Source organism: Panulirus ornatus, chromosome 59 (assembly GCF_036320965.1).
Source record: "Panulirus ornatus isolate Po-2019 chromosome 59, ASM3632096v1, whole genome shotgun sequence".
NCBI lineage: Eukaryota > Metazoa > Arthropoda > Malacostraca > Decapoda > Palinuridae > Panulirus > Panulirus ornatus.
The window spans coordinates 13,306,487-13,333,986 of record NC_092282.1 but is presented as its reverse complement, the minus strand read 5'-3'; the positions used below and the strand labels follow the sequence as shown (position 1 = coordinate 13,333,986).

The window sequence follows — 27,500 nt, the reverse complement described above, 5'->3', positions numbered from 1 at the left end:
ACGAAGGTCCTTATTGATTATCAAATGAAAGTGTCAAAGGTCAAGCTTACATCTCATAGGGGTCATTGCTCCAGGAATTATTCTGCTACAACCTGGGTATTCAGTATTAGCCTTGGTTATCCCTCGCTGTGGCTTTTCATTTTATGGCTATGGAATATCCGTCAGTTGGGAGATGGAAGGGCAGGTCTCATCCTGCAGGTGTCCTGAGGCGGGTGTGGACATGAGGTGGACACATAAGGAGGGAGGATGTCCAGACGGGACATGTCGTCTGTCTCCTCAGTGTGACGGGACGAAGGGAGGCAAGATGACGACGTAGGAGGAAATGTATCATGGTTTGTTTCGTGGCTTCTGGAACACGTCTCAAACCCAATACATTGCCATAGGGATACTATGTATGTATGTATGTATGTATGTATGTATGTATGTATGTATGTATGTATGTATGTATCTATCTATCTATCTTTTTTTTTTTTTGCTGTCTCCCGCGTTTGCGAGGTAGCGCAAGTAAACAGACGAAAGAAATGGCCCAACCCACCCCCATACACATGTATATACATACGTTCACACACGCAAATATACATACCTACACAGCTTTCCATGGTTTACCCCAGACGCTTCACATGCCCTGATTTCAATCCACTGACAGCACGTCAACCCCGGTATACCACATCGATCCAATTCACTCTATTCCTTGCCCTCCTTTCACCCTCCTGCATGTTCAGGCCTCGATCACACAAAATCTTTTTCACTCCATCTTTCCACCTCCAATTTGGTCTCCCACTTCTCCTCGTTCCCTCCACCTCCGACACATATATCCTCTTGGTCAATCTTTCCTCACTCATTCTCTCCATGTGCCCAAACCATTTCAAAACACCCTCTTCTGCTCTCTCAACCACGCTCTTTTTATTTCCACACATCTCTCTTACCCTTACGTTACTTACTCGATCAAACCACCTCACACCACACATTGTCCTCAAACATCTCATTTCCAGCACATCCATCCTCCTGCGCACAACTCTATCCATAGCCCACGCCTCGCAACCATACAACATTGTTGGAACCACTATTCCTTCAAACATACCCATGTTCTCGACTTCCACACATTCTTCAAGGCTCCCAGGATTTTCGCCCCCTCCCCCACCCTATGATCCACTTCCGCTTCCATGGTTCCATCCGCTGCCAGATCCACTCCCAGATATCTAAAACACTCTACTTCCTCCAGTTTTTCTCCATTCAAACTTACCTCCCAATTGACTCGACCCTCAACCCTACTGTACCTAATTACCTTACTCTTATTCACATTTACTCTTAACTTTCTTGTTTCACACACTTTACCAAACTCAGTCACCATATATATATATATATATATATATATATATATATATATATATATATATATTATATATATATATATATATATATATATATATATATATATATATATATATATATATATATATATATATATATATATATATATATATACATATACATATATATATATATATATATATATATATATATATATATATATATATATATATATATATATATATATATATATATATATATATATATATATATATATATATATGTATATATATATATATATATAGATAGATAGATAGATAGATAGATAGATAAATACACATACACAGAGAGGTAGATAGATAGAAAGATCGACACACATATATGAATATCATTTTCTCAGAGCATAGAAGCAGCGAGGATATACGACACCGTAACTACGTTATGGTACAGTGAAGTGACACTGGATCTCAGGTTACTGCTGTCTCACGATCAGGTCTAAAATAACTTAGATAGATGGATGATCTAAGTAAACACTCCCTTCCAAGGTCCATAATTAAGGTCTACCTAACTCCTTGCTACAACTTCCTCTGACGAAAAAAAGAAAAAAAAGGAAAGAAAGAAGGAAAGCAGAGTTACAGGCCAGGAGGAAAACTTCCCACTATCGATAATCTTAGGTTTCCTTCTCTCTCTCTCTCTCTCTCTCTCTCTCTCTCTCTCTCTCTCTCTCTCTCTCTCTCTCTCTCTCTCTCTCTCTCTCTCTCTCGGGAAGACACAGTTTTCCCTCATTTTCTAGCACTCCTCATCTTCTTCGTTCCCCCTAGAGCCAATCCCAGGTCAGGTTAGCCCTGGCCCCACACTCTCCGTGATTACAGTACACTGGTGATGGGATCAAGGTAGGAACCGCTGTAAATAATACCTGTCCCTCATTGGCTGGGCAAAATACTAGTTTAGTCTTTATTTTCGTCTACTGAAGAGCTAAATGTATGGATGAATTATACATATATATATATATATTTATTATTTATTCCTTTTGCTTTGTCGCTGTCTCTCGCGTTAGCGAGGTAGGGCAAGGAAACAGACGAAAGAATGGCCCAACCCACCCACATACACATGTATATACATACACGTCCACACACGAAAATATACATACCTATACATCTCAACGTAGACATATATATACACGCACAGACATATACATATATACACATGTACATAATTCATACTGTCTGCCTTTATTCATTCCCATCGCCACCTCGCCACACATGAAATAACAACCCCCTCCCCCCTCATGTGTGCGAGGTAGCGCTAGGAAAAGACAACAAAGGCCCCATTCGTTCACACTCAGTCTCTAGCTGTCATGTAATAATGCACCGAAACCACAGCTCCCTTTCCACATCCAGGCCCCACACAACTTTCCATGGTTTACTCCAAACGCTTCACATGTCCTGGTTCAATCCATTGACAGCACGTCGACCCCGGTATACCACATCGTTCTAATTCACTCTATTCCTTGCACGCCTTTCTCGCTACTGCATGTTCAGGCCCCAATCACTCAAAATCTTTTTCACTCCATCTTTCCACCTCCGATTTGGTCTCCCACTTCTCCTCGTTCCCTCCACCTCTGACACATATATCCTCTTTGTCAATCTTTCCTCACTCAAAATACTCACTCCATCTCCTTCTCACATCACCACTACTTGTTATCACCTCCCCATTAGCCCCCTTCACTAAAGTTCCCATTTGTTCCCTAGTCTTACGTACTTTATTTACCTCCTTCCAAAGCATCTTTTTATTCCCCCTAAAATTTAATGATACTCTCTCACCCCAACTCTCATTTGCCCTCTTTTTCACCTCTTGCACCTTTCTCTTGACCTCCTGCCTCTTTCTTTTATACATCTCCTACTCATTTGCATTATTTCCCTGCAAAAATCGTCCAAATGCCTCTCTCTTCTCTCTCACTAATAATCTTACTTCTTCATCCCACCACTCACTACCATTTCCAATCTGCCCACCTCCCACGCTTCTCATGCCACAAGCATCTTTTGCGCAAGCCATCACTGCTTCCCTAAATACATCCCATTCCTCCCCAATCCCCTTACCTCCTTTGTTTTCACCTTTTTCCATTCTGTACTAAGTCTCTCCTGGTACTTCCTCACACAAGTCTCCTTCCCAAGCTCACTTACTCTCACCACTCTCTTCACTCCAACATTCTCTCTTCTTTTCTGAAAACCTCTAAAAATCTTCATCTTCGCCTCCACAAGATAATGATCAGATATCCCTCCAGTTGCATCTCTCAGCACATTAACATCCAAAAGTTTCTCTTTCGCGCTCCTATCAATTAACACGTAATCCAATAACGCTCTCTGGCCAACTCTCCTACTTACATACGTATACTTATGTATATCTCGCTTTTTAAACCAGGTATTCCCAATCACCAGTCCTTTTTCAGCACATAGATCTACAAGCTCTTCACCATTTCCATTTACAACACTGAACACCCCATGTATACCAATTATTCCCTCAACTGCCACATTACTCACCTTTGCATTCAAATCACCCATCACTATAACCCGGTCTCGTGCATCAAACTGATAACACACTCATTCAGCTGCTCCCAAAACACTTGCCTCTCATGATCTTTCTTCTCATGCCCAGGTGCATATGCACCAATAATCACCCATCTCTCTCCATCAACTTTCAGTTTTACCCATATCAATGTAGAGTTTACTTTCTTACACTCTATCACATACTTCCACCACTCCTGTTTCAGGAGTAGTGCTACTCCTTCCCTTTCTCTTGTCCTTTCATTAACCCCTGACTTTACTCCCCAGACATTCCCAAACCACTCTTCCCCTTTACCCTTGAGCTTCGTTTCACTCAGAGCCAAAACATCCAGGTTCCTTTCCTAAACATACTAACTATCTCTCCTTTTTTCTCATCTTGGTTACATCCACACACATTTAGACACCCCAATCTGAGCCTTCGAGGAAGATGAGCACTCCCCGCGTGACTCCTTCTTCTGTTTCCCCTTTTAGAAAGTTAAAATACAAGGAGGGGAGGGTTTCTAGCCCCCCACTCCCGTCTCCTTTAGTCGCCTTCTACGACACGTGAGGAATGCGTGGGAAGTATTCTTTCTCCCCTATCCCCAGGGATAAGATTTGTGTACGTGTACACATATTTGTGCACATGTGTGTATATGTGTGTATTTCTTTTTCTGTGTTTGTGTAGAGAGAGAGAGAGAGAGAGAGAGAGAGAGAGAGAGAGAGAGAGAGAGAGAGAGAGAGAGAGAGAGAGAGAGAGAGAGAGAGAGAGAGAGAGAGAGAGAGAGAGAGAGAGAGAGAGAGAGAGAGAGAGAGAGAGAGAGAGAGAGAGAGAGAGAGAGAGAGAGACGGCTCGCAATAAAGCATGGGATGAGGGGTTATTTGACGACATGAAGCGTCTGGTGCATGTTTGAAGGGCGTAACCTGGCGTGGTGGTGAGGCAAGGTGGAGAGGGGATGGGTGGACGTGTTGAGGTATGGGGATGGCGTCTGCATGATGGAGGGAGGAGCGGGTATGTGAACCCGCCATAAAGGAGGCCATTGGAGTGATCTGTTTCTGAACTGATGGCAGTATGTGCAGTGCAGATCATAAAACAGACTTTCTATAACCATAGTTCACACTCACACACGCGCGCGCATATCTATCATGTAGCTATCTATCCATCTATCCATCTCTATATCTATCTATCTATCTATCTATCTATCTATCTATTTATCTATCTATCTATCTATCTATCTATCTATATATATATATATATATATATATATATATATATATATATATATATATATATATATATATATATATATATATATATATATATACGTATAAACGCACTCAGTGCAACCTGTGTATCTTTTTGAGCTAACATTTTTTTTGTGATTTCATCAAAGTTCCCACTCGCCCCACAAATTCCACCGTTGTTCGTTCTCCCAAAGTCAAATTACAACAGGAAGTGCAACTACGTGAGCCTTTGAGCGTGATCCACCTCCTCTAAACCGAAGGCATTGCCCAGAATGATGAAAAATACGCTAAATCATTGCATATATAAAGAAAATAGGTGGTTTGAGAAATACAGATGCTGGAGCGAGGTCATGAAGAGAGGAAAAGGGAGGCCAATTAGGCCAAATGGTCATGGTATAGTTAGTAGATGTTATAGTTCTATGCACATACTGCATATAGGAAAAGACTATAATATAAGATCTCATGGTCTATGACGTGGTTATCTGCTGAACTGACCTCAGTTCTTCCTCAATGTAGATGGAGGGAAGGTAGTAAAGATGAAGGCCCCCTTACCTTCCCATCTACAACACCCTCCAGCATATAAGCGTATATTGGAAGCCATGTAGCACACAAGGAGTGTACTAACTTCGATGCTTTATGGAAAGGGATAAATGGGAAAGATATTCTGATCCAATTTGAGCCTTCGAATTCCTGGAAGGGAAGTATTTTTAGCTTCCAATATGTAGAGGAAAAATAATTTTGAAAATATATATATATATATATATATATATATATATATATATATATATATATATATATATATATATATATATATATATATATATATATATATATATATATATATATATATATATATATATATATATATATATCTTTTTCTTTCTTTCAAACTATTCGCCATTTTCCGCATTTGCGAGGTAGCGTTAAGAACAGAGAACTGGGCCTTTGAGGGAATATCCTCACCTGGCCCCTTCTCTGTTCCTTCTTTTTGAAAAAAAAAAAAAATAATGAGAGGGGAGGATTTCCAGCCCCCCACTCCCTCCCCTTTTAGTCGCCTTCTACGACACACAGGGAATACGTGGGAAGTATTCTTTCTCCCCTATCCCCAGGGATAATATATATATATATATATATATATATATATATATATATATATATATATATATATATATATATATATATATATATATATATATATATATATATATATATATATATATATATATATATATATATATATATATATATATATATATATATATATATATATATATATATATATATCATTATCCTTGAACAGAATTTTTGACTGATAATTAGTGTTCATAACCTTGACTTTATCTGGTCGTGGATTACTCCAGTTTTCTGTAACAAGGATGCTGGAAAATCTTATGTCCACATTTGTACTACCACGTCTTATTCTTTTATTTTTAGCTTCATACCGTTACTCTTGGTCGTTGTAGCTCTATCAGTGATATAAAGAATTATCGATGTATTCTAGTATTTTGAAGAAGAAAAAAAAGTAGATTTCCTAGAATATTGTTTGATCTCTGAGCCTTGTTACAGAACGTGTATCCTTGACCGAAAGAATAGATTTCGTATCTCTTTAGCTTTTGTTTCTTTGAAAAAAACTGGATGACCATGAATGACTAGCGTGTTCTAAATGAGGTCTGATTGTGGCATTGTAAAGAGTAAGTATTTTTGTCTTTCGTTTTATAGTTTACATTTCAAGCTGTGAAATCAAACATTATGTTTACATGATCACCTGAGGCTTACCATAGCACTTCAAAGTTTTCTTCCACATCTGATTCTTATATTAGCTTTCTATATGCATTCTATAATCGTGTTAGCTATATCACTATGATGGGACAGTCTTTCCTTTTTCCACGCTGAATCTATCTGCCATGTCTTCCAACCACAGCATCAAACTGTTTAAATGTCTTTGCATCATGGATCATTTAACAGCCTCCCTGTGTTTGGACCGTATTTCCTAGATTTGTGTTGATGCTTAATTGAATATCAAGATTTACCTAACGAGTCTTGAATTCAGAACATTGATATACATGAAGTGTATAAGTCCTAAAACTGGGTCTTGTGCTGCTCACTTGTCACGCTCAGCCAGTCGGATCCTTCTTCCTTACATGCTATTCGATAATGTCAGTCTGTGAACCTCCAGTGATTCATGTGCATCTCGATCCTCTGTGATTTTTATCCTTTCTAGAAATCTTACTATATGCCACACGTTTATGGTCGATGTTCCACAATGTTTGATATAAAGTAAATGGAATCATTTCTTTGTGGTATGAATGAAGATTGCGTTGAATGGATGAAGATGACGATGCTTTACAGATGTGAAATGGAGGAGAAGGATCAGGTGATGGATGACTGATAGTTAGAGGACATGAAGGTGGATGTGGGAGTGCTGGGCTGAGGAACAGGTAAGACAGGAAGAACAAGTTATGTTTGAGACAACCAACTAAACACTAGAAAACTTTGCATTTGATGTATTTAGATGTATAGATATGGACAGCAAGGTTATCCATATGTATGTGGAATGAATGGATAAATCTAAACTGCAAAATCTACACACACACACACACACACAACACACACACAACACACACACACACACATTGAATGAGGAAATAGGAGCTGGGGACAGAGCAAAGGAATTCGAAAAAGTTCCATGATGGTAAAGACAGTTTAATGGACTGGACCACACAAGCGTAAAACTTCCTTACAGTACAGTACAAATTGTTCATTACAGAAGCTCACACACCAATACAAATATGCAACTCAAGGGAACGGTGCCACTTTAGTGTACATTTCTCTCCCCGTGACACAGAAATCAGCAACCAAAGACAGTGAATACATACAAGAGATGGGACCCCAATGGTACTACACATAAGTAATCATAAAAGTCTTCCCTCTTGACGCAAATACATTTCTACTGTATTCATGTATATATTATCACGTCCATCTGCCCAGGTAGACAAAGGCAGGCAAAAGGTACAACCTCTAGAATGGTCCTAAAGTAATAGTTTACATTGCATATTTTCATTTATACATATTTACCATTTCTCACGTTAGCGAGGTATCTTCAAGATTAGATGACTTAGCCTCAGAGGGAAAAATCCTCATTTGGTTCGCGTCTCTGTTCTTTCCTCAGGAAAAGTAAACAGAGGGGAGGATTTCCAGCCGCCAATCTACCATCCCTTTTAGTCGCCTTCTACGACACGCAGGGAATAATACGTGGGAAGTATTCTTTCTCCCCTATCCCCAGGGATAAGTAAATGATATATATATATATATATATATATATATATATATATATATATATATATATATATATATATATATATATATATATATATATATATATATATATATATATATATATATATATATATATATATATATGCTATATTTCTCTATTGTGTCTCCCCTGATGATGTGATTATTACACGAAAGTGCACTTGGGAACTTATCGTGTTTTATTTCCCCCGTGGACTCATAGGAATACACTTGATGACATCTTTCCCTATTCTCTCTTCTCCTCTAACATATGAACAATGCCTCCCCTACTCTGTATGGTTTTTCCACCGCTAGAGTCAATTCTCACCTCTCATTCCAAAGGGATGCTCACCGGGTGGAAATCACGCCCGCCTAAGCATGTCATTCAATCTGTTTAGAGGTCGTGTGCGGCCATCATGCCAGTATGCACCAGCATTTAAACTTAATGACACGATCTCGTAACGTTTAAGTTATTGACATTTAACGTTTGATTTTTACGCCCAATCCACGTACGTAGTTAACTTTCCCTTGATGCTGTGTGTGAGGGATGCACAGGCTTCCGTGTGTGAGGGATGCACAGGCTTCCGTGTGTGAGGGATGCACAGGCTTCCGTGTGTGAGGGATGCACAAGCTTCCGTGTGTGAGGGATGCACAGGCTTCCGTGTGTGAGGGATGCACAGGCTTCCGTGTGTGAGGGATGCACAGGCTTCCGTGTGTGAGGGATGCACAAGCTTCCGTGTGTGAGGGATGCACAGGCTTCCGTGTGTGAGGGATGCACAGGCTTCCGTGTGTGAGGGATGCACAAGCTTCCGTGTGTGAGGGATGCACAGGCTTCCGTGTGTGAGGGATGCACAGGCCTCCGTGTGTGGGGGATGCACAGGCTTCCGTGTGTGAGGGATGCACAGGCTTCCGTGTGTGAGGGATGCACAGGCTTCCGTGTGTGGGGGATGTACAGGCTTCCGTGTGTGGGAGATGTACAGGCTTCCGTGTGTGGGGGATGCACAGGCTTCCGTGTGTGGGGGATGCACAAGCTTCCGTGTGTGAGGGATGCACAGGCTTCCGTGTGTGAGGGATGCACAGGCTTCCGTGTGTGAGGGATGCACAGGCTTCCGTGTGTGGGGGATGCACAGGCTTCCGTGTGTGAGGGATGCACAGGCTTCCGTGTGTGAGGGATGCACAGGCTTCCGTGTGTGTGTGTGTGTGTGTGTGTGAGGGATCTACAGGCCCCCGTGTGTGTGTGTGTGTGTGTGTGTGTGTGTGTGTGTGTGTGAGTGATACCTCATTATCAGTAACCAGTCCAGACCATTATTCTCAACGACTCAGTATACCAGCCTACACTACCTCTCTTATGAGCCACACGTTGTCGCCTCCTAACCACACGGTATCGCTGGGGTGGCCTCCTTCCTCCCCACATGATGTCACACCCGCACACGGGATGATGACATCTCCCCCTCCTCTTACCCACACGGTGCTCTGCCGTGTGTGTCCCCATCCTTGGGGTGCTGGTGGGCTGAGGGAGGCCGGCTGGGTTTGAGGGGGGATGGGTGGTGGTGTCTCTGACAGTCCCTAACTGAATTACACTCAAGTTTGTTCAGCATTCACGACAACATTCAGTCGCCTCTCCTCCATTTACCCAAAGCAGATGTCTGGAGTCTCTCGTATTTCCAGGGTTCTGAGCGGGTAAATGCTGGACAAACTGTTTAACGTTTTGCCCCAAAAAATTGTCGTGTAGCGAAAAAATGATTTCGAACTTTGAGGGTCACGTGAGGTATACACACTCCTCCAGGTGCCAAGTAAATTTACAGCCCCGGAATTCTTTCTCTGAAACCAATTATCTTAATTATATCATGATTTGTATTACATTAGTTTATCAAATACAGTTTAGTTGGTATATGTATATATATATATATATATATATATATATATATATATATATATATATATATATATATATATATATATATATATATATCTTCTTTATTGTACTTAATCGCTGGTTCCCGCTTCAGCGAGATAACGCCAGGAAACAGACGAAGAATGACCCATCCACTCATATACAAACATATATACATAAACACCCATACACGCACATATACATACAGACACATATTCATACTCAAACATATCCATATATATACACATGTAGATATTCATACTTGCTTACCTTCATCCTTTTCTGACGCTACCCCGCCACACAGGAAACAGCATCGCTATCCCCTGCTTCAGCGAAGTAGCGCCAGGAAAACAAACAAAAAAAAAAAAGGCCACATTCGTTCACACTCGGTCTCTAGCTGCCATGTGTAATGCAACGAAACCACCTTTCCCATGAACTCACGCAACTCCAAGGGTACGCTACGTGCGGAATGGATGAACGCCTTTGGAATGAGCGGTTCTTCCACGACACTGTACTCCTATTGATACAACCTCACCAAAGGTGATCTCTCACTCGCGGTGTAACACCAGTGAGGTGTTCGACCGAACACTCCACTGCCTGAGTGAAGGCACTGGGTAGCGCTACGGTAACCAGTCTCAGTTACAGAGATGGCTATGGCTACGGTACTCGAAAGAGAGGGGGGGCGGCGGCGCAAGAGCAATACTACATACCGTACGAGCGGCAGCTGCTCTTCCTACATCCGAGAGAGAGAGAGAGAGAGAGAGAGAGAGAGAGAGAGAGAGAGAGAGAGAGAGAGAGAGAGAGAGAGAGAGAGAGAGAGAGAGAGAGAGGCAGGAAATGCATGATAGGCACCAAACATTCTCCAACGTCAAGGAAATTATCACGACAGCATTTTTTTTTTTTCTGTTTCCTAAGGGGGAAAAATGAAATATATATGTGCAGTATACATGTCCGAGATCCGCGTACCATTAAGAAACGCAGACGCCGTGGGTCGAAAAGAAACTTTCACAAGGAACATGATAAATATATAATATCGTGCGATGACGTAGACATACATGTGTTTCTTGCTACTTGACATATCTAGACGAATGATAAGAATCCAATTAGATTCGAAGATCTGAAACTTTGTGTCTGGCTGTAAGTGAGGGAGACTTGAGGAAGCCATTTCATCTAGAGCAGTTCAGCGAACTTAAGACATACGTCTGTCATCATATCCTCAAACATAAGAAGTGATTAGACAAATTACAACTGTAATCATACCCACCTCACATGTGTCATGCTCTTGCAGAACTGACGTGGAATTTTCTCATCACAGACTGTCTATCATTTAATGAAATGTCATGTAATTTCAAGGGGAATGTCTTCAGATATGTTCTCCAATTTCGTATGTAATATGACATCTAGACTCTGGAAGTTTTCTTAAATTAAGTCGGTCAGAAATGTAATGTATAAAGCATACACGTGCGTGTGTCTGGGATGAATAAGTCACCACAAAGACGGAGGAGCATCGGTAATTCCAAAACGCGCATTGATGTCGATGCGGATACAATAGAACTGAATCAGACTCAAGGGGCGGGTGGCCAAATACCGTATGAGAAAGCGTGATTTCCAAGCCCAGCACCTCAAGCCCACATATACATTATGTATAGGGTACATCGTCAGTCTGAAATGACTTGTGAGGGGAGGATCGTCGTTCCCCTCGTCACAACAAATTGCAAAGTTAATTGCCACACGGTGGTCGCTCGCATTCCCCCAGCATATCACTGTGACTTTAAACCGTGTCACCTGGACAAGTGAATGCATCACTGTCTTTACCCTCAACACGCCACCCATGTCTCCCTCATGCCGGGGCTCACACTGGGGGTCAGGATAATCTCCACTGTCGTTAGAGACATGGGGCACTGAGACAGCTGTAGTCAGACCATGCAACGTCTACTGGCGTCTGGTTTCTGCGAGCCTAATAACATGTTATTAACGTATGTGAATGAATGAGTGTAATTGTGAATGTAGTGTCCTTTCACATCAACACTAATTGTGTTCTTGATCATCAATTACTATTATCACTATTAACAATATAAGATTATCGTTAATATATTGGTATTATATATTGGTTGCACTATTTGAGACCCATTCTTGCTTTCTCTCGGCTACACCACATGAATTACGTCTTCTTTGCCAGGGACGGTCTAAACCTGCTGCTCTCTGTTCCCTGAAGTCTAGACTCCTTCCCGGCAGGTCCATTGAAATAGACGTTCATGGAGCGACTGCTTTCCCTCATCCTATTGATCGTGGTGTCCTTCAGGGCCATGTCCTACCGCCGACTCTCTTTCTTCCTTTCTCAGATAATCCTTCCTCTTCAACGTCTCACTCTTATGCTGATGATTCTACTTCATACTCTTCAGCTCACTTTCCCTCCCCTCCTAATTCTCGTTCTCTTTCTCATACTGGATATCATTCTCTCTCTCAGTTTGGACTTCTGCACAGCGTCTCGAATAGGGAGGTAGGAACCATGTTAGATTCAATAGTTCTAAAAAGGAATTCCTTCCTTTACATCTTTCTACAAAACATTCGTTTCAAAACAGCACAATTCAACCCTATGATAACATAAACATGTTGAGAATAAACATGTCTTTCAATTCTCTCTGAAAACCCTACGTAATCAGCATCACAACGTCTGCTTCCTAAATGCTCGGGAATCGTGATTATTTTGAGCAAAATACATCCGTCTAATTAGTTCTCCAGGCATCACCTCCCTTCAGCTAATCCTTTCTGTATCCCGCGATGTTGCTGACCTCTATTCTTTAAGTATCATTTTGGCCAGTGCTCTTGTAAGCTGTCTGGGTGTGTGTGCCTGCCACAGACGCTTCGACTCGAGTCTGTCTGCTACTTCCGACAACTTTTGTTAGAAGATCAGCCACTTGAGGATAGACCGTTATGTCTCTTACTTTTCTCGAACAATAGACTATAAGAATGCTCTTCCTCCTTTCTTTTTTTTTCTTCCCCTCCTTCTATAACATTCCTAACATTGCCAGGTCTACAGACACCTGCGGAGCCTTGATTGATTTCTACATTTTTACCGAATTCAATCTATTGTCTTTCATATGGATTGGCCTTGATTGGGAGGTGTTTTCCCCATGCCATGCCGGGATGTTATAAGAAAATATATATGACTAAGACACCCAAATAGACTGAGTTATTTTCACTTTTAAGAAGTCTTATTATCGCTGAACGATTGTGACTCGTAGTTCATGCCATTTGCACAACCATGATAAATTTCGGTGAAAATAACTCCCTCATGGAGACCTCTCTTTGCCATGCGTCGCATTCCTACCTGCCTGGACGCGACGCGAGTTTGACACGTAAATTCACTCATTCTTTTTTTTCCAGCAGACTTAACAACAGCGGAAATTACCTGGAGTGAACTCTATGGCTGAATGCAGTTGATCCGCGCACTCGTGGAAATAGAAACGGAACTGATTATGATAGATAGGAAGAACAGACCTATGAATGTTATGGCAAGTATGACAATATCTTTTTTCCCCCGTATTTTACGTAAACTAGATTAATCTTATTACTGCGCCTCTAGCTTGTAGTGTAAACCACAGGGGTTGTTCCTCTCAGTCTATTGGATTTGGTTGGCAACTGCCACATCTCTCTGGGGTAGACTTGACAATGTTTTGGAGGGAAGGTGATTTCTCTCTTTGTGTCGCGATGCAAGTGACTGACTCAAGGATTATGATGGTGACCTGCCTATCCAAGAGATGATTAACCTTATAGTGAAGATGACTAAGTGGGTAACTGTTGACTGACTCATTTGGTGAAGATGAAGGTGACTCAGTCTAGTGACAGTGAAGATGGGTGACCTAATCATTGATGGTGAAGGTGTCGCACCCCTCGATGACGAAGATGGTGAGGTTGACTCATCATTTGATAGTGAAGATGACTCACCTGGAGGCGGTTATCGGAGGTGAATGTGACATCGTTTGTGGCCAGCACCTTCAGGTCCTCCTGACGTATCCAAGACACCTGGAAAAGTACACTTCATTAACTACTGTTCACGTCTGCCGCCTTGTTAACCTCTCACTGAATACGGAAGTCTTCTACCATATATATATATATATATATATATATATATATATATATATATATATATATATATATATATATATATATATATATATATATATATATATATATATATATATTTATATATATATATATATATATATATTTATATATATATATATATATATAGTATTCTCGATGTAAAAGATCGTATCTTGATGATAGAGGACCCGAAAGTGAGGGTGGGTGGTATGGCAATTGAGTGCATGATTGGCAGTGACTATCAGCTCTCTGGCATAAATGAAAATGGGTAAAAATCTTGTCGAGTTTTGTGGTGGAATAGGAATGGTGATTAGGCATACTTACTCTGAAGCAAAGAGCAACTATAAGTACTAATGTGTAAGTGGAGGCTGGAGGGGTTCAACGAGAGTTGATAGCTCATATGCAGATTGATAGGAATATGAAAAAGAGATTGACGAATGTGAACATGCTGAGAGAGGCAGCAGGTCTGATGTTTGATATCTTTATGCTGACAGAGAACATAGAGGTTGGTGTTGGGTTTAGCAAAAGAGCGAATAACATGCGTGTGAAACGTTTGACAACAGTGTGCGAGCTTGAAAAGTGTCCTTGGTGCAGATATGCCAGTAGAGGCTTAGTGAAGAGTAGATGAAAGTAAAGAAACAAAGGCAGAGGAGGAAATTACTCAGTAAAGCTGTGTTTAATTTGCGAGTGAAGCGAGTGGGGTGCGAAAGTTTGAATGTGGATGGTTGAGGAAGGCTAGGTACCCTTGGAATAAGAATGGCTCAATTGCTAGTCTAACAGAAAGAGGTGCATAGATATACAGAAGGCATATGAAATGAAGGAATGCGAGTAATTGGAAGGAATACTTGAACAAGTGACGGGAGATCAAGAAAAAGGCACGGGAGCTGAAAACGAAGGCAGTTGGGAAATGGAGCGAGAGTGTATCGATGAACTGCAAAGAAAATAAGACATATTTTGGAAGGAGGCGAACAGTGTGAGACCAAGAGAACAACTGGGGGTCGTCAGAGGGGAAGTGGCGACAGAAAAGATATAAGGAAGGCTGATGGTGCGAATGTAATGAAGGAATGTTGAATGTGGCAGGTGGAGCACAGGAGTCATGGCAAATGGATAAGAGAAATGACAGGAAGAAGTGAGAGTCTTGCACAAAATCAGGAAAAAGCATCAGGGTTGGATAAGACTACAGATATGATGTGTCCTTCGGTATAATATGTCGAAAAGCGAAAGACCTTAGGAGTTCTTTATGGAAATGTGGGAGAAGCCACAGCCAACTAGCAATTGAAACGTACAAGAGAGCAAATGAGGATTATATTTCTGGAAAGGACTGATCTACACATGTCGCTTAAGCTATCTTAAAACAGATTACGGGAACAGCGAGCGTGCTAAAAGGGTTTAGTCCTAAGACCTCTGCTCTTCTTGGTTTACGTAGGTGACGTCAGAATAATTGGGCTCTTACCTAAATGTATTTGCGGATGATTCTAAGGTCATGAGGTAAGTGAAAAGTGAGAAACATTGCGTTAATCATAAAATGGACCCGGACAAACTCTAAAATAACATACCAAGTAACAGGAATGAGACACAACGAAATGTATAACAGGAAATAAGCTGCAGGAATGTATATGTAAGAGAGATTTGGCAGTTGACATTGCACCTAACGTGTCACTCAGAGCCCTGCCTTCACAGCATTAAAAAAGAGACGAGCCTTCTACTGGCAGATATCAGAAATACTTTTAAGTAAGTGGACAAAGAGATATTCTGGGGAATGTTCACGTCCAGTATCGGTCTTACACTAGAATATGTTTCTCAGGTTCGGTCACCTCATTTACAGAAGCAGAAAGAGCTAATAGAGGAGGTCTTAAGGAGAATAACAAAAATGGCAGGAGAATCAAGAGAGATGAGTGACAGTAAGGAGTTACAGGACGTACATTTATCCTCAATGGAACAGAAAATAGTCAAGGGTGACTTAATCTCAACCCTTAGGTTTATTTTTGTTTTTTAACCAGCCTAATGATGTCAACAATGAACAGTTCTTCGAAAGGCTTGCACAAAGAGCAACTAGAGTCAATAACATGGGAGTACGCAAGAAAGCTGTTGGAAAAAAAGTATAGAGAGACTTTTAAAGCATTAGAGTTGTGGATGAATAGGATCAAATGAGTTACGAAACTGTGAATCCGGATGGTATACACATGTTTGAAAAGTTGAATGACACTAAAGGAAATAGTAGAGATAGGTCGAGGGTAGGATTGCTGTCCCTCATTGTACCGTACTAATTACACTGTAGTACTTACACACACACACACACACACACACACACACACACACACACACACATATATACATATGTATAAACACACACACACACACACACACACACACACACACACACACACACACACACACACACACACACACACACACACACACAAATGTAGACAAACGCACACACACATGAAGTATTGTATAGCAAGAAACATAACAAGTATCCTTCTTTTCTTAGATTAACACACCAGCGAAAACACTTAGTCCATGATAATGAGAACTAATTAGTAACTGATGCTAGAGAGAAGATATAACCACGATGCAAAATAGTTATAGAAAATGTAAAAGAGAAGAAAAAGATCAATTTTACACATTCTTAAACGCCTGAAAGAAGACGTGGAGGAACTCTTTGCCAGACTTGAGGACGATTGACCTTCAAGATTATACAACTGGGGTCAGGAGGCAGGAAATGACAGAGGTGGGGAGCAAGGAAGAAAGGAGAGAAGAGGAAATCCTCTCGAGGAAAAACTATAAAAGTGTTACAAACATGAAGGTACATGGCCGTCACTCGTGTCACACACACACCCACAGACGCGTTATTTGTCCAGGAATAACACGTCGAAGAATGCCATATCCTTGTTAGTTAAGACAGGTTATCTCCTCCTGAAGTAGGTGTTGTGAAGTGTTAGTGGAATCCAGCCATTACCTTCCACAGACAGCTAATACCGGCGAGATTTCTACACACACACACACACACACACACACACACACACACACACACACACACACACACACACACGCACGACATCTAACCTTAAACAGACTGATGAAATTACTAATAGATCGAGTCTTCTGGAGGAACTTCTCTGTGCTCTTTTCCCTGCCGAACCCCAACGACATTTTGAGAGCTTAATCATAGAGTTTCTGTAGGATGAGTCCATGAGGGTAGAGAAATTGACCCGTTTACTTTAATATCATGTCGTAATTCATCTCATTCATCTTATCAGATAAAGGATTCAATATTCTTTATCCCACCTATCACTTCCGCGATGCCATGAAGACACACATGCAGGTACATATACTCTTTGGAGAACACTGAATACATTGCCATGTACAGTATGTTTGCTGCTCTCTCTTCCAGTTGAAAAAAGAGATTGGTGCACTGACTCAAGGGATCTGATGCTTCATTGGACTGGGTAAGTTGATGCTTTGCCCAATTCGGTGATCTGACGCTTCGTTGAATTTGAGGATCCCCTTCTTTTGACCTAAGGAATCAGATGGGTTTTGAACTCTTTTTGTTTATTCAGGATTTTGATCCTGATGTATTTTGTTCAGTTCGGTAAGCGAATATTTTACTGAATTTTGGAGAGCTATTACGTTCTGAACTGGGTGATCTGGTGAGTTCTTTCATTCAAATATCTACCTTCTTCTCGATTTCCATCATACGATTGTCTTAATTGAATTCGAGGATTAGATCCTTTGTTCCACTTGTTAATCTGATGCTTTCGTTGGATTCGGCTACGCCTCGTAGTATCACTGTAGCCCGAAATGCCCCCCCCGGAGATGGGACCACATCCCTTACCCATGTATTTCCACTAGGGTACAAATAGTGGCCATTATCAATAGACCCCGGCAAATCCATCCTACGGGGCAGTGAGATATGGCCTTCCCCGACATCCCCGGATATTTGACCAATTTGTAACATAGGATGCTTAACCTACCCACGTGGACAGGGTTGTCCAACAAAATCCTGGCGTTTTTAGTTGCGTTTATAATAGCTACGGTTACGTCGTCCAAATGGCAGTCGAGCATTTTATCTCCACATATCCGAGATTTTTTTACATATATATATATATATAACAATTTGAGAATCGGTATTGCTGTTTTACATTGCCAAACCTCAGACTGTAATGTTTTAATAGTATGATTTTATTTTATAAACGTATATATATATATATATATATATATATATATATATATATATATATATATATATATATATATATATATATATATATATATATATATATATATATATATATATATATATTCTTATTATATTTACTTTCGAGGCTTCATTCACGGACAAAAGGCCACATCAAGGCCAAACCCTGATTGAAAATTGATTTGAAAAGGTATCTACAAATTTTTGAGGAAGTGAGAAAACCTGTTTTTAAAACTTGTCAGGTCATAGTTGCTGGGAGAAAGAAAAAGTGTGAGAATTGAAAGTTCCAAAGCTTCGAGGTGAAGGAAAAGACACAGTTATCAAAAAGATCCACGCTTGAGTTGACAATTGCCACACGATAATCACGAGACACAGCAGCTTGCCAAGTCTTGCGTGTTCTAGCTAATGGTAGGGGGCACACAACCAGCCTGCTCTCGGGAGCGAAAAAACAAAGATGTACGTATACAAGAGGGAAAGTTAACCAACATTGCGGCGTCGGGCATGTGGGTTAAGCTTTAAAGTTAGACTGCGAGAGTTGATAAATCGGACCATTTCCCCACTCAATTCTGTCAAGTAAAGATGCAGAGCTAAAACCACCAAAATATGAAAGCAGCACTTTGATATATGTATAGAGATGTCTGGGTGTGTGTGTGTGTGTGTGTGTGTGTGTGTGTGTGTGTGTGTGTGTAACCATCTGTGTGTAGTTACAACCTCTAACCATTATTGCTCCCAGAGGTGGGTGTGTTTAAGAGAGAGAGAGAGAGAGAGAGAGAGAGAGAGAGAGAGAGAGAGAGAGAGAGAGAGAGAGAGAGAGAGAGAGAGAGAGAGAGAGAGAGAGAGAGAGAGAGAGGAATCTCTCTCTCTCTCTCTCTGTACCTCACTAACTCACCCTGGGGGGTAATATAGAGTACCGTTATGTGGGACTAAGGTGGTATACACCTCTCAGACACCTCGCCTCCCATCATCATGGAACCCGCTTGGTTCCGCCACTTCCTTCCTTAGGCCTGGCCAACACCGGCGCACCAGACGCCAGCTCGCCCCCAGATGCAGGCTCCAATTATCGACAAACACGTCATCCAGCAGAGGACTGTTTCGTACCCACATTTTCTGAGGCGGACGAGAGATTGAAATGCGGGCCCCCGTGATTGCCCACTTGTGCATATGTAATATTAATCTATTCGCTTCATGTGCATCATGATTCACCCGTTTGCCGTTTACCGTTGCATTGCCCTAAGGCCCACTGATTCTCTTCGCCATAGTATTTCTCGTCGACTTTCATCACCATATACCCCACTGGTTCACATCGACATACGACCCATTGTTTTGCCTCATCATAAGACGCACATGAGACCCACACTGATTCGCCTCACCATAAGACCCACACTGATTCACCTCACCATAAAACCCACACTGATTCGCCTCACCGTGACCGACACTGATTCACCTCACCATAAGACCCACGCTGATTCGCCTCACCATAAGACCCAGTGACACACATCACCATAAGACCCATGAAAAAAAAAATAATAACGTTCAGAACGAGTGTTGACAAATGTTATGGGTTCCTTTCAGCCTCGTCATCGTCATTAATATCCTGTTGGAGCTTCGACGTCAACCCTCAAGCCGTTCTGTGTTACTCATGGGCCAGAGGGATGTCACGTCAGGATATACCATCCTACTAGCCATTCCCTTATACCGACCTTTCATCCGTTCTCGTATGGCCGCCATGGGTCGGCAGGTTTTTCTCCTGTTGACGGTGACATTTTCCCTTCTAGAGCTTTTATAAGAGTGCCCTTCGTTACACAACAATGATCTTCCTTTTAGTGTAGAAAACATGGCCCCCTAGCAAATCATATACACTTCGTCCGACCTCTACTGAACACATCTCAAAATTCCAACGAGCAGAGGTTGTGCTCTGTAACTATGATTCGTTTTTGTGTTCAGTGACATCTTCTGTGATAACTATGAAGATTTTGTTGGGCCATTTCATAGAGGAACAAAATAAACACAAACAGGGTCGTTACATGGAGCTACCTCGATGTGGGAGAAGAACTAACTTTGAATATTGGCTAATATGATATTCGCAGTGCTAGAAAACGTATGATGTGGCTGCTCATAGATGAATGGTATCATCCATCGCCTAAATTCAGCCTGGCTATATAAAGTGCCACGTTTCATGGAGAGTTTATTTCAAGGTTCAATAAAGCATTTATAGGAAGTGTTTTCTCATAAGACAACAGATATCAACAACAGGATATCTTTCGTAACGAAAGAAGTTCGTGTATTCAAAGTGTCACTTGTTGTTTGAGAGTAAGACTTATCTATCAGTGACCGACTGAGGTGTGAGATGATCGAACCTGCTTCACTTTGAGGTTCATGTTTGTGGTTCAGAAACAGATTTGCTAATCCTTAGGTCATGGCGTTGAGGATTACTGGAGGAGATGGAAGGAGAGCGAACATATGAATAATTCTATTGGCCTCCCCAAAGGGAAGTATGAACAGCTGTGTGGACTGTGGACCGGTTGCCGCAACTATGACTCGAAGCTGTATGGGTTTGATCCAAGGGGACCCGTGTATGTGTGATGGTCAGTAACGCTAACCACTACACCACGGTTGTCCATACGTGTGTGTGTGTGTGTGTGTGTGTGTGTGTGTGTGTGTGTGTCCATTCCTATTTTTCTGGTTCTTAAAAAGGTAAATCTATGCACCTGTTCTGAGCGAGCCTGCCCTCTCACGGCACAACAGTCAAGGACTGTTAAAATCTCAACAAACAAGACACACTGTCAGAAACACTTCCTTCAGGAGCCCTGAGGAATAGATCCTTAAGTTTTGCATGGAGTGAAACCCAAGTTCCTCTACGTTTTCTTGTACTATACGTTTTATGGTGTAACTTGATCTTGTAAGGAATGACAAGGTAAGAGATAGGCTTTGGTAGTGAAGCAGTAGGCAAGTAGTCGTTCAGTGCAAAGGCTGTGTCACTTCACTCGCTGATTAAAACTCATGTGTCGTTCAGTGCAAAGGCTGTGTCATTTCACTCACTGATTAAAACTCATATGTCGTTCAGTGCAAAGGCTCTGTCATTTCTCTCGCTGATTAAAACTCATGACGGCAAAGCCCCCAATATGTCTGTGTGTTCTGTGGAGGAGGAGGGGAGGGTAGGGACCTTCATGCCTTGGTTTACAAGTACTTCAGGTACGATAAGATACAACACCAAGGCAAGCTTCCAAGTCGAAGGAAAAGCCTCTGAAGACGTCTCTCTCACATGATTACCGTCTTTCACTTTAAAAAAAAAAAGGGGACTGAATTGAGGCGACTGTAAGCAATCAGATGGAATGATCTTACCTCATCTCGTACAGAAGATGTATCTATCATTTTTGACACATGGGTTTTGAGACCTCTTATGCTACTCGTCTTGAGGGTTTTTGAAATGCAGGAGGTCAATGATGGTAATTATATACTTGTCAGGAACCAGTCTCCATTTTCTATCTTTTTTTTACCAGTTCTTGGAAAAGCCAGGAATTCATGCAAGTGTCTTCCCTGGTCTTGAAACATGTCTTCATGCTAGGTGGTGGGGTAGATAACCGTGAAATCGAATTTGTTTTTATTCTAACCGAAATGCAATACTTTGCTCCGCTTGGCTCTGCATTCCCTACGATGGATCGGATTTCCAGTGGAACAATATTCCCTTTTTCTTTTTCGCCCTTTGAATGTCTGTGTCTGGTGTGAGGACTCGAACCCCTGTCCCTGTGTCATGAGTTGATGATTCTTTTTTTTTTTAACGTTTCCTCCACGATGAGTCATGGAACGCACACATCACATTTATATTTTCATCTTTTTTTTCAAAAATCTCTTTCGAGACAGCTTACGATGAATTTCTCCCTCTCCTTTCTTCTGTTTACACGAAGAAGGATCATAGACTACAGTATTTTGAGTTTGACTTTTATGCGTCTCACTGGTTTCAGACGAAACTCCCTCTGCCTCAGACGAAACTCCCTTTGCCTCAGACGAAACTCCCTTTGCCTCAGATGAAACTCCCTTTGCCTCAGACGAAACTCCCTTTGCCTCAGACGAAACTCTCTTTGCCTCAGACGAAATTCCCTTTGCCTCAGATGAAACTCCCTTTGCCTCAGACGAAACTCCCTTTGCCTCAGATGAAACTCCCTTTGCCTCAGACGAAACTCCCTTTGCCTCAGACGAAACTCCCTTTGCCTCAGACGAAATTCCCTTTGCCTCAGACGAAACTCCCTTTGCCTCAGACAAAACTCCCTTTGCCTCAGACGAAACTCCCTTTGCCTCAGACGAAACTCCCTTTGCCTCAGACAAAACTCCCTTTGCCTCAGACAAAACTCCCTTTGCCTCAGACGAAACTCCCTTTGCCTCAGACGAAACTCCCTTTGCCTCAGATGAAACACCTTTTGCCTCAGACGAAACTCCCTTTGCCTCAGACGAAACTCCCTTTGCCTCAGACGAAACTCCCTTTGCCTCAGACGAAATTCCCTTTGCCTCAGACGAAACTCCCTTTGCCTCAGACGAAACTCCCTTTGCCTCAGACGAAATTCCCTTTGCCTCAGACGAAACTCCCTTTGCCTCAGACGAAACTCACTTTGCCTCAGATGAAACTTCTCTAATTCTTGGCATTCTTACGACAGAATATACCTCTCAAAACGCCTCCAAAAAGGGGAAATGACTTATTCTGCCTTACCTTAAGGTAACAAATCCGGAGCTTCGAGTAACTTGCGAGCTCTCACATCACCCACCCACCCACCGTCTTTGAATAATATGAGATCTTATTCACTACGCTGTAAGTATATTATCAACACCACCGCTGAGGGATCGCCTAAGAGGACGTATCTTTTCAACCGCGTTGCATGAGTTAGGGTTTTTCTAAGTGATTCTGAAAAGTATCTCTCGGCGAGTGTTTAACTTCTACGCACTGTACTTAACTCCCTTTCGTGGATAATTTGATAGTAATAGGAGAGTTAAAGGGTTAAAGCTCCATTGTCATTATACGATACGCTCCCAGACTTACGTCTCCACAATTCTTAACTTCAGATGGCATTAATTTTCATCCTATTTTCCTAGGAAGGAAATGATACAGAAGGAAAATTTTAATCTCACCGTACACCTATACATTGGATCAACCTTTTCATTGCTTCTGGCACTGTCTAGCTGAAGCAAACAGACTTGCGTTTGAGCGAATTGCACGACGAAGCGTGATGGGAAGAGAGAGAGAGAGAGAGAGAGAGAGAGAGAGAGAGAGAGAGAGAGAGAGAGAGAGAGAGAGAGAGAGAGAGAGAGAGAGAGAGAGATCACTTGCCCCAACGCCAAGTCCCTCCGTATACGTCTCGCCACAACAGACTATACAGCGATACAGTTCACAGTCTAAACCCCGACACATCTCAAGCTAGACAAGCAGGGGGATACTTACCACAATGAGAAGGTCGTCTTCAAAGTCCCTATTTTCTCTATCCCATAATCAACAACTGAGGGGGAAAAAAAATGATCCCTAAAGGGATAAAACGAGGCAAAAGAATAAATTCCCCTCTCCCCTCCCTCTCCAGGAAAAAAAAAAAGAATATCCCACTCACAATAAGAGCGTACGTATTTGCAGAATTACCCTAAAAATAACACACTCACCTTCTTCTTCACAACTATACCTCTCCTCTCAGGGGCTTTTCTTGTCAAACAAAAGAGATAAAATGGAAAAGAAATTTGCTATACCTCTTAATTTTCTCCTTTTTTATTAGCGGGTCACACCTCTTCATCTCTTTTCTTCTCCTCTTAGTTTTTTTTCTTTTTTACGAGTCACTGATGAAACCGATTAACCCTCGCAAGGCCTGGGCCAAGTTCCAATTTCTTCCTGAGCGGCGGAAGAGAGGCAGAGGCAGAGGCAGTTCGAGCATTGTGCTTTTCCAGTGGCGGGTTGGATGACTGTTTGCTCGTGAGTTTCGCCAGTGTTCTCAATGCTCGTTATTATAACTTTTGTAGCTTCAGTCGCCGGGCCTGCTGAGGTATGAACATTGTACTTCTCTACTCCCATTGTTCTAAGCTTTTGGGGTAATGGAAACTAGCTGCAGCAATCTCGTACTTTTCCAGCTACGTAACAAACCCTTTTTTTTTTTCTTTCTTTCTTCTTATTCTTTTTTTTGGTTGATACAATAGAGATAACACTGTCTTCGATCCGAGTCATAACAGCGAGGAATATCTGTGCAATGAATTTGCTACGACTGTGTTTTTTTTTTTCTTCTCTGTTATGTATCGTGACCGAGATAACAGGAGGTGGACATGCCCCGAGCAAAGGCCGACTTGGGTGAAAGACAAGAAGTACAATGAAGAGATTCAGTAACTAATCGAAGCTGGTGCACTGGTGTTTGCGGCCCCTAAATGACTCTTAAAGTTAGAAAAGGGTTATAGAAACAGGGAAAGACAGATGGTGGAAGAGAATTCCACGACGGGGTAGAAGAAGGAGGTATGATATCGGTCAGTCCTTGAGTGGCTGGTCATCTACACAGAAACTAAGGGAAGCTGCAGCCTAAAAGAACCACCCGGTAGGAAGACTTGACGGGAGGGACACACACAGGTAGCTAGCTCATGAGGACGGCGGCTAAAATGTCACCTGGAGAGAGAGAGAGAGAGAGAGAGAGAGAGAGAGAGAGAGAGAGAGAGAGAGAGAGAGAGAGAGAGAGAGAGAGAGAGAGAGAGAGAGAGAGAGAGAGAGAGAGAGAGAGAGAGAGAGAGAGAGAGAGAGAGAGAGAGAGAGAGAGAGAGAGAGAGAGAGAGAGAGAGAGAGAGAGAGAGAGAGAGAGAGAGCGCAGTGTCGATAGCGATGGCCTTCATTAGTTGCCCGCACCGTCTCAGCTTACATAAAAAGAAGAAAGATACCGAGTTCGTTGAACACGTCTATAAGAACGCCCAGTATGCAGCGTCAAGTGAAGGCTTTATTTCATACGGTAAGAGAAAGCTCTTTTGAGGCCACAGGAAGATTTTCTAGGAAGAGGATCAGGCTGTGTCCGAGCAAGTCCACAAGTTTGCCAGAAACTGAATCTGCTCACACAGTCCAGCATGATGTTTCCCAGGATGACGCCTCCATACTTGATGTTGACAAGAGCTGTCCTTCTTTGTACGTCATAGGGCAACGTCCCATCTGCTGGAACATCCTGGAAAGCCATGGTCTTTCGTCTAAACGGTACTTAGCTGTTTGTCTAGAGTATAGGTTCGTTCCAGTGTATTATCTCTCTCTCTCTCTCTCTCTCTCTCTCTCTCTCTCTCTCTCTCTCTCTCTCTCTCTCTCTCTCTCTCTCTCTCTCTCTCTCCTCAAAGTCTAAAAGTCTTATCTTGCTCTCACGAAGTCCTCACGAACGACGGGATTGGAAAACGCTCCTACCGAGAATATGCCACAGGTAGGTTCTATTTCCCGTTAACGCATTCACGTATACTCTGTGGCTATTTGCAGGTATCTTCTTCACAAGAACTTGTTACTGTTGTCCCCATAGATTAGGTTCGGATTTGAATAGCTTTCAAATTGGAACCCAGCTTGTACCTCTGAGAAGATCCAAGCATGATTGGTCGAACACTACCGTTTGAAGCTCCGAATGACGCCTTCTTGAGAGGAGTGGAAATTATTCCCCTTTGCGATGATGATATACAGTCACAATAGACACCATTGTAACTTACTATCTACGCTTTTCCTTAATGACTTCGACGACTTTCTCCTCTGTTCTTCAGAGAAGTGGGTTTCCAGACGTAGCTTACTTTATATTGTAACTTACTATCTACGCTTTTCCTTCATGATTTCAGCGACTTTTTCCTCTGTTCTTCAGAGAAGTGAGTTTCCAGACGTAGCTTACTTTATATTGTAACTTACTATCTACGCATTTCCTTAATGACTTCGACGACTTTCTCCTCTGTTCTTCAGAGAAGTGAGTTTCCAGACGTAGCTTACTTTATACCAGGCCTTCTGCTTAGCAGAGTAACACCCTGGGATAGATCGTTACTGGATTGGACGATCTTCGTCAGTGACCCTTACATGGATTTCGACTCGAGCTCCCGTCTCATGCGTTGTGAGCGGAGTGCGTTGCCAGCGCTGGATGACTTACGAATATATCATCAAAATACTCGAAAAAAATATGGGAAGACAACAAGGACCTGGAGTATAGAACTTGAGAGGAACAGAGTGTTCAAAGATCCTGTGTATAGGACACTGTAGGTACTGGGAGATGACAACAAGGGACTGCTGGGATATTATTGAAGATAGAACTGTATCAAAAGATACAGTGTAAAGAATTATAGACCTTATGACAGAAGGTTAAGGGCACTATACTCTAAATGAATGAACGAAAAATATAGAAAATGAGAATAATATAAGCATGATAAACACGAGAGCTAGACAAGAATGGTTTCTCCACTGTAGATCTATTATCACAGATGACGTTGGTAACAGTAATGAGATGAGATCCTATAACAAAAGTTATGATTCTATTCCCTTATCAATAAATACATGACAGTCACTATAGTTCAGATATTGATTCCTATTGTTTAAGACTTGATCAGATTACCTTGGCGGTATCATTCAATCACAAACGCGTGTGTATAATGTTGTGTGTGGATGTGTTCACTTACATCACTCCCATCATACGAAGTAAGACACAGATGTGAAGCAAGATGCGCGTCGAGGCTGGAAACCAGCATTCAAGGAGATATAATGATAATATCTGTGCAGTCGGTGCCAAGCGTACGAATCCGCTCTTAGTACTGAGCAATGAGTACGCGACTGTGCTGTCACAAGTGAGGAGCGAGCACATGACTACCAAGTTTATACCATGCAGTGAGCATATAGATGTGATGTAGGTACTGAGCGATGAGCACATGGCTGTGATGTAGGTACTGAGCGATGAGCACATCACTATGG

The 27,500-nt window shown here is 41.8% G+C and overlaps 1 protein-coding gene across 1 annotated transcript in view; it reads right to left on the bottom strand.

Annotated features, from left to right (window-relative positions):
* The window catches only part of LOC139767082 (protein CEPU-1-like), a 283,063-nt gene that overhangs the window by 83,167 nt on the left and 172,396 nt on the right, over positions 1 to 27,500 (bottom strand). Inside the window, exon 4 of the mRNA XM_071696053.1 lies at positions 14,233 to 14,310. Within this exon, the coding sequence (XP_071552154.1) occupies positions 14,233 to 14,310 (78 nt within the window). The remainder of the gene's footprint in view (positions 1 to 14,232; positions 14,311 to 27,500) is intronic.